This window comes from Rattus norvegicus, chromosome 1 (genome assembly GCF_021556685.1).
Source record: "Rattus norvegicus strain SHRSP/BbbUtx chromosome 1, alternate assembly SHRSP_T2T, whole genome shotgun sequence".
Taxonomy (NCBI): Eukaryota; Metazoa; Chordata; class Mammalia; order Rodentia; family Muridae; genus Rattus; species Rattus norvegicus.
Window position 1 is genome coordinate 98,679,970 of NC_141534.1, and position 8,527 is coordinate 98,688,496.

Genomic DNA, 8,527 nt, shown 5'->3' on the forward strand with positions numbered 1-8,527 from the left:
TTGAATCAGCCCTCTGCCCTTGCAATCTTCCCACAAAATAAAATAAAATAAAATACAAAAACCTTGTTGTGGAAGCCGCGGTGTGTCACGATTGCAATGAGACATTGGTCTGTTTCGAAGCCTCTGGTTTCTGGGACACCATCACTACTGGATCCTCACTGGGACTCTTTGTTCACTGACATCCTGTTGTTGCCCTGTGTCATGGAGATCCTCAGCTTTGGATCTGCAGGCCTGGCCCTTTCATGTACTCCAGCAATTTATAGATGGGGTAGATGTTGGGGTGGGCCAACTCAAGGGCCTGGATCTGGGCCTGGGAGGTAGCTGAGTTGGTCGGCCCTCTAGCTGTCCTGCATCTGCATCACCAGGGTGAGGTCGCCAGCACAGCTGGCCTGGGTCACTCAATGCCGCAGCTGGCCTGGGGCAGGCTCAGCTCTCCCGCTCTCGAGCCTGTGAGGGCAGCTCTCCTGTGTCTTTGCTCTCAGGGCCAGCTAATGAGGGTGGGGCCAGTTCTCTTGCTCTCATGACCTCAGGCCATTTTCTATTTTTAAGTGTACAATTCAGTGGCGTTAAGGGTGCTCTCAATGTTCATAGCCTCCACTCCTATCCATTTCTAGAAAACTGTCATTATCCCACACAATATCTCTGTACCTCCTGAGCACTGAGTGGGGTCCACCTTCGCCTTCTGCTCCTACTCCCTAGAACCTTCTCTGTGTGCTCTAGGTGTTTCCCGGAAGCAGAGTCAGACAACCATATAACATCCCTTCCACGCTTGGCTTCTTACTTACAGAGTCATGCTTCCTGTGTCCGTAGCCTCTGAATTCAGTTACAGGTGAGGTTACGTTCCGCTGTGTGCAGAGCACATTATCTTCATGCATCCATTTATTGATGGAGACCTGGATTGTTTCCACTTTCCCACCGTCCTTGAGTAATTGGCACACAGATATCTACCTCCTTCTCTATTTTCAGACATTTTAGACATACAGTCAAGAACAGAATTGTTGGTCAATATATGGGAACTCGGTTGCTACGCTTAAAAACTTTTTTTTTCATTTTACGTGTATGAGTGTTCGTCCTGCATGCGTGTCTGTGTGCCATGTGTGTGCAGTGCCTGCGGATGCCAGAAGCCATGTTGGATTCCGTGGGACTGGAGTTACAGAGGGTCGTGAGCTGCCGTGTGGGTCCTAGGAATCTAACTCCAGTTCTCTGTATGAGCAGTCAGTACTCTTAACCACTGAACCAACTCTGTGGCCCCTCAACCTTTTTTTGAGGAGGAGAAAATTTTTCCAAATTTATGTTAATGGAAGGAAATGCATTTTTAAAAACAAAAATGAAGCCAAGGATGGTGATAATATGTCTGTGACCTATTGGCGAGACCCATGCTGGAGGATCACAGGTCTGAGGCTAGCCTAAGCTACACGGTAAGCTTGATTAGATGGTTCAGCGAGTAAAGGTGCTTACTGCCTTACCAGGCAAGCTTGACAGCCTCATCTCGCTCCTCAGAACCCCTGTAAAGGTCGAAAAGAGGAGTGATGTCACAAAGTTGACCTCTGACCTCCACATGCATCCCACTCAACAACAACAACAACAATAATAGTAATAAATACATATTTTAAAGAAATAGGTATTAGTAGAGTTGGTGGGATCACTAAGGAAACACATTTAATTTTATGGCATAACCCAGGACACATTAAAACCAGTCATAAATATTCTACAGCTAGTTCAATAGCACAGTTATGGAAGACACCTGAGTGCAAAATGGAGTCTCTTGTGTCAACCCAACCCCTTGCTACCTTTTGGAGTTAGTTAAGTTCCAGACTGGTTCCCACTGGGTTTCACGCTACTGCTTTCCATGTAATGTTCTTCTTAGGAATATCCATGAGGTTTTGCTTTATCTATGCTTCTGCCAACAGTTGTTATTTTTCCATTTTAAAAAACCGAGGCTGGAGAGATGGTTCGGTGGTTAAAAGCACTGGCTGCTCTCGCAGAGGACCTGGGGTCGATTCCCCGCACCCATGTGGTGGCTCACAACCACCTGTAACTTCATATCCAAGTGACCTAATGTCCTCTTCCAGCCTCTGAGAGAGCTGGATGCATGGGATGCATTTGTTTAGTTTATATTTCTCGCCTGCATGTATGTCTACATGAGGGCATCATGTATGTCCACAGGAGGGCATCAGATCCTGGAATTACAGACAGCTGCGAGCTGCCACGTGGGTGCTGGGACTTGACCTTGGGTCCTCTGGAAGAGCAGCCAGTGCTCTTAACCACTGAGCCATCTCTCCAGCCCGGTATATCTCTTTATTAAGATGTTTGTGTCTGACGTTCTTCACAGCATGAGGAAAATAAGCAATAGAAATTGGCTTTTCTGTCACACTTGAATCCTGCGACTGTTCAGCTACAGGGAAGAGTCCTGCACAATTGCTTTGGACAGCTGTTGCCAGCTCAACAAAGGTTTGAGTAAGAGACAGGTCCCTGTGGCTGCCGACACTGTCACTGTCTATGACATCACTCATTTCTCTTGTTGGTCACCTTCTGTAACTTCACTTCTCTCTGTTTGTCTTCCTCCTAACCCTTTCTCTCAGCTCTGGCTTCCAGAACCTTCCTAGCCCTCTGTCAGTGCCTAGGAATCTATGACCAATGTGCTCACACCTCCTGTTCCTCTCTGAGTTACTGCAAATGTCACTTTCTCTGCTCTAGTCAGTCAGACTGCACTCTGCCCTCCTCATCTGCCTTCCGAAGTCCAGCAAAGTCTGTCATTACTGTCCTGACTCATCTGGTCCTTTTCCTGTTAACTTATACCTTTCTTAAAAGACTTGCTTTCGGGAGCCAAGATGTCGTTTTCCAAGTATAAGCCTGCACCCCTGGCCACTCTCCCCAGTACCCTCGACCCTGTCGAGTATGACATGTCTCCGGAGACCCGAAAGGCGCAGGTTGAGCGCATGAGCATAAGGGCCCAACTTAAACGGGAGCATCTGCTTCAGTACAACGATCCCAAACGCCAAACGCATATCAAGGATCCTGCCTTGATTCGTTGGACCTATGCAAGATCAGCAAATGTTTATCCTAATTTCAGACCCACTCCCAAGAACTCACTTTTAGGAGCGGTGGCAGGTTTAGGGCCTCTCATCTTCTGGTATTATGTTATCAAAACAGACAGGGACAAAAAGGAAAGACTTATCCAGGAAGGAAAACTGGACAGAAAATTTAGCATCTCCTACTAAGTTCATCAAGGATGCCTCTGTTCTTGCATCAATAAATCTCCTATTAATTAAAAAAAAAAAAGACTTGCTTTCGTAGTGACAAGATTTGGCAGAGGGGCTATCAGAGATCTATCCCATGTGTCCCTAAAGGGGGTTTGTTTGTTTGTTTGTTTTACCATCGAACATGTTTTTATGTGAGAAACAGCCATTGTGAGAGATTGCTATTATGTTTCTCCATAGACGGGCTCTCACAGTCAGAAGTAGCAGAGTCCTGAGTTTGGAAGGGTTTTGCACATCACTGTGGCCAAGTCATTGCAAGAGGGTCAGCTACGGCCTACATCTCTGGGAAGCTGCTTCAAGATGGGGTGGCTTGGGCTCCTGGACATATCACAGGAGTTCCCGGAATGCTAGCTCTCATGCAGGGCAGAATTCAGTCCCACAGAACTCCGGAGCAGTCTGCCTCTGGGTCTTTTCTCCAAGCAAAAGAACCTTGAACCAAGTGTGTGACTATCAGGTCCCACACAGACGTGGGGGAGACACCTGAGCCTTCTGGGTCCAGGAACGGCTCAGTCTCTTCTCCATCTAATTGCAAGCATGTGCCAATCACTCTCACCTACCGAGGGAAGGCATCTCTTTCTTCTGTCCCTTAGCGTTTAATATTGCGTCTCAGCCCGGCTTATGATCTCAGCTGCTGTCAAAGGACCCACAGCAAAATCCGTTTTTTATTGAGGCAGAAAAGGTCAGCCTTCTTGGACGTCTCCATGGTGAGAATAATAAATGCAACACATTCATACCCTTATGGCATTTAGGCACTCCAGCTGCAGTGACCCCTGGGAAAAGGCATTGGAGATTTTAATTACGTCCCCTGCAGAAGAGATCGAGTAGTGGCCTACTTCCTTCCTGTGTTGGGGAATTCACCCCACTATGTAGCATTTGGCTTAGCCTGGATGAGGTGGCAGCGTGCCGTCTGGCTCCGGAGCATGCCGTACCCATTTGGTGTGTGTGCAGCATCCATTCGGTAAGCATGTGGCACCCATTGGATTTCAAATGGGCCCCCAAGGCAATGTGGCGTGGCCAGCTGAAGCTCCAGAGGACTCACTCGCTGCCTGAGGCAGATAAATAGCCCCAATTTCCTGATGACAGGCCCAAAACAAATGCAGTAAGCAGAGATTAAAAAGCAGAGGAAGCTGCTAAAAGGGCAAGGAGAGGCCACGCCAGCAAAACAGGAACAGAGAGAAGCAGGGAAGGAACCCAAATCCAGACCGTTTTAACACCCGGGAGGTTTGACCATGGGTTGTCTTAGTCCATTTGTGTCACTATAACACAATGCCTGAGACTGGACCATTGTTTCCCCCTCTTCTCCTCTTCTTTCTCCTCTATCCCTCCTTTCTCCATTTCTTCCTCCTCCCACTGAGAGGGTCTCTTAGGATCTCTTTATGTAGCCCCTGCTAGCCACAAATTCACTATCCTCCAGCCTCGGCTTCTTTTTTTTTTTTTTTTTTTCCGGAGCTGGGGACCGAACCCAGGGCCTTGCGCTTCCTAGGCAAGCGCTCTACCACTGAGCTAAATCCCCAACCCCAGCCTCGGCTTCTTAAATGCTGGGATTACAGGGTTGCCCCACCATGCCTTCAGGATTTGGCAATTTACAAGGACTCTAAGTTAATTAGGCTTATGGTTCTAGAGCCACAGCAGGATCAAGATCCTTGTGTTGGCATCTGCTTGTCTCCTAGTCAGTGTCTATATCTTACCACTGCATTGGATAGCCCATGGTAAGACAGGGTTCTTAGGATAGCTCCAGTCTCTCTCTTACTCCCCCAATCATGTGTGTATTTATGTGTGTGCATGGACATGAGCACATGTATGTGCTTATATGTAAAGGCTAGAGGTGGAAATCCGATGCTTTTCTCTATTGTTCCCCACTGTATTTTGGTACAGAGTCTATCACTAAGGCTGGAGCTCACTAATTGAGCCAGACTGGCTGGCCAGCCAGCTCTGGAGATCCTTTAGCATCCATCCACCCCCGACTAGGATTGCAGGTTTATGCCACCACCTCTTGTAGGCTTAGATTCTTTTCAAAACCTACTATAATTAGGGTTCTTAAAAGCTTCAACCTCCTTTCTAGCCCACTGGCTAGAGGTAGCAGAAGATGGTTAATAAGACAAGGGGGGTGTGGGCCTGCTTAGAAGTAGTTCTTTGGGGTGATTCCAATCTTCGTTGTCAGGATATCAGCAATCCAGTCCAAAACATCAAACACGAATCAGTAGCAGAAATCCAGTCCAATTGGCAAACACCAAGCACGAGTCAGTAGCAGCAGTCAATCCAGAAGAAACTGTGAGAAAGGCTCCATGGAATCAGCACAAGTCCGGGAAGGCAGCAAGAAGTGGCCAAAATACCTTGAGAAGTTCTCTGGTGAGTTTTTCTCTACAAAGTCACAACAAGGGAAGATCAGCAAAGACCAGCAAAGCTTGCAAGGTGAACCAATGCCTCTCACTGTGTATATATATATGTGTATATATAATATTTATATTATATTTAATATTTATATTCTTTCTAAACATCACGTATCCTCTCAAGCGTCCACTCTAGCAAAATATCACATGCCCTTTCACAAGACAGCTTTCAAAAATACGTCCTGCGTCTGTCCCAGCAAAACATCCTCTCATCAGACAGCTTCCAGAAAAACTTCACAAGGCACCGCCAAGTCTTCAAACAAACCAGAAATGTATACTTCAACCCCTGCCCCTTCACATCCATGCTGGCGATTCAAACTCAGCTTCTCATTCTTCTTGTGCCACAATCACCTTTCCAGCTGAGCCATCCCACCTGCCCCTTGTCCACTTTTCTAAAGCCACTAATATATGATGTCAGCCCCACCCTCATGACCTCTTCTAATTATTTACCTCCCACAAAGGCTTCTCTCCCAAACAACTTTAACGTGGAATTTGTAGTTAAGTTTATAACACATGCATATGGGGCACACTCAAACCCTAGACGTTTTATTAGTTCTGCGTGTTATTCAGAGGGCTCTGGCAACCTCCAGGTGGAGAGCTGCCTTTAGTTCAACCAAGTTTTCTTCTCTTTATGGTGGATGCTTGCTGCCCCCCACCCCCGCCCGTTATACTATTCTTTATTAGAACTCCTTATCTTAAGCGCAAGGCCATGGTTCGGTCCCCAGCTCCGAAAAAAAGAAAAGAAAAGAAAAAAAAAAGAACTCCTTATCTTGACAGGGTTTCCAATGTTTTCCCTTCAGATGTGTTACCTTCTCCTTACTTCCCTCATCTTTTTGGAGATTTTGAAATGTCAGTGTCCACAAGGCTTTACTATATACTCACAATCAGCAGGATTTTGTGGGCTTTGTTTGTTTTTTGTTGTTGACTTTAAGAACTGTTTAGGAACGAGTGTAACTCAACAGTGCAACGCTTGCCTAGAATCCCCCAGTAAGGAGCTGGGGGCGTGGCTCAGTGGTAGAGCCCCTGCCTAGAATCCCCCAGTAAGGAGCTGGGGGCGTGGCTCAGTGGTAGAGCCCCTGCCTAGAATCCCCCAGTGAGGGGCTGGGGGCGTGGCTCAGTGGTAGAGCACTTGTCTAGAATCCCCCAGTGAGGGGCTGGGGGTGTGGCTCAGTGGTAGAGCCCCTGCCTAGAATCCCCCAGTGAGGAGCTGAGGTGTCACTTAGCAGTTGAGTACCTGTTTAGCACTGCCTGCAGAAGGCCCCTGGGCTCCATCACCATAATGCATGCACACATGTGAAAACACACACACACACACACAAACACACACACACACACACACACACACACACAAACACACACACACACATGGCAGGAGGGGGTAAGGAGGCAGCCTTTTGCATATGAACCTCTTCCCACAAGGAAGCTGCTGGCCCGAGAAGACCAGTATCCTTAGGCTGACTCTGTGGCCAGGTTCTTCTTAGACTCCCCTTTGCACTACATTGAGCTTAAACTGACCTCGGAGTCCTTTCCTGAAAAAGAGGGGAGCAGCCTCACAAATGGCATAGATAATCCACTTTGACGGGCAGAAACCTGAGTAAGAGTAAACTCAGCCATTCAGCACCTGAAGAGAAGGCAGATGGAGCAGAACACTGTGCTACAATAATATTAAGAAAGGAGAAAGAACAAAATTCCAAAAATATTTACTCCAGGGAACAGATTTTGTCATTGTTGTTTTGAGACAGTCTCTCTGGGGAGTTAGGACTGGCCTGGAATTCATCATCCTCCTGCCTCAGCCTGCTGCGTGCTGGTATTACAGGTGTGTTTTACCACACCTGGCAAGACACGGGGTTCTCTTTGTTTTGTGGCATATGGTAATTGACTCTGAAAACCAAAAGACAAAGAGAAGATGAAAACAAGCTGTGATAAAATGAAGCCAGAAGCTGGGTAAATAATCTGAAGAAAAACCGCCGAATTTTGTTATGTTTGCTTTTGTTTTTATTGCTTGTGCTGAAAGGATCAAACTCCGGACTTGAATGCACTAGATGTGAGCTCTTCCACGGAGTTACACCCCAGCCCCTCACTGGGGGATTCTAGGCAGGTGCTCTACCACTGAGCCACACCCCCAGCCCCTCACTGGGGGATTCTAGGCAGGGGCTCTACCACTGAGCCACGCCCCCAGCCCCTCACTGGGGGATTCTAGGCAGGTGCTCTACCACTGAGCCACACCCCCAGCCCCTCACTGGGGGATTCTAGGCAGGGGCTCTACCACTGAGCCACGCCCCCAGCCCCTCACTGGGGGATTCTAGGCAGGTGCTCTACCACTGAGCCTCGCCCCCAGCCCCTCACTGGGGGATTCTAGGCAGGGGCTCTACCACTGAGCCACGCCCCCAGCCCCTCACTGGGGGATTCTAGGCAGGGGCTAACCACTGAGCCACGCCCCCAGCCCCTCACTGGGGGATTCTAGGCAGGTGCTCTACCACTGAGCCATACCCCCAGCCCACCCTTTCTTTTTAGTAAGATACCTGGTCATACTAAGTTGCCTAGAAAAGACATGAACTCACTCTGTAACCCATCTAGGGTTTGAACTTGTGATTCTCTTGTCTAAGCTTCAAGAGAACCTGGGAATACAAGCCTGCCCCATCAACAGCACTGTTACAGACTCTGTTGTATCTAGATCACTTCCCCAAGGTAAGAAAAGATAACACCCATGAATTCCTCAACCTAAGGAAATACCCAGGTCATGGAAACTTTCTATCCCTTCAAGCTAAGGTCAGCTAAGACTATCTATAATCCTGGGGTACTAGCCACTGAAGTCCTTGAAACATAGCAGTTTGTGGCCACATACTTCCCGTGACCATGCTCACTGACTAATCGGGA

At 47.8% G+C, this 8,527-nt stretch overlaps 1 protein-coding gene across 1 annotated transcript; it reads left to right on the forward strand.

Annotated features, from left to right (window-relative positions):
* Nucleotides 1–2,793: 2,793 nt before the first annotated feature.
* Nucleotides 2,794–3,281, forward strand: Ndufb4l3 (NADH:ubiquinone oxidoreductase subunit B4 like 3). The gene is given in 1 exon segment (NM_001401863.1): nucleotides 2,794–3,281. A coding segment is annotated over 1 exon segment (390 nt). The 5' UTR covers nucleotides 2,794–2,831; the 3' UTR covers nucleotides 3,222–3,281.
* Nucleotides 3,282–8,527: the final 5,246 nt, after the last annotated feature.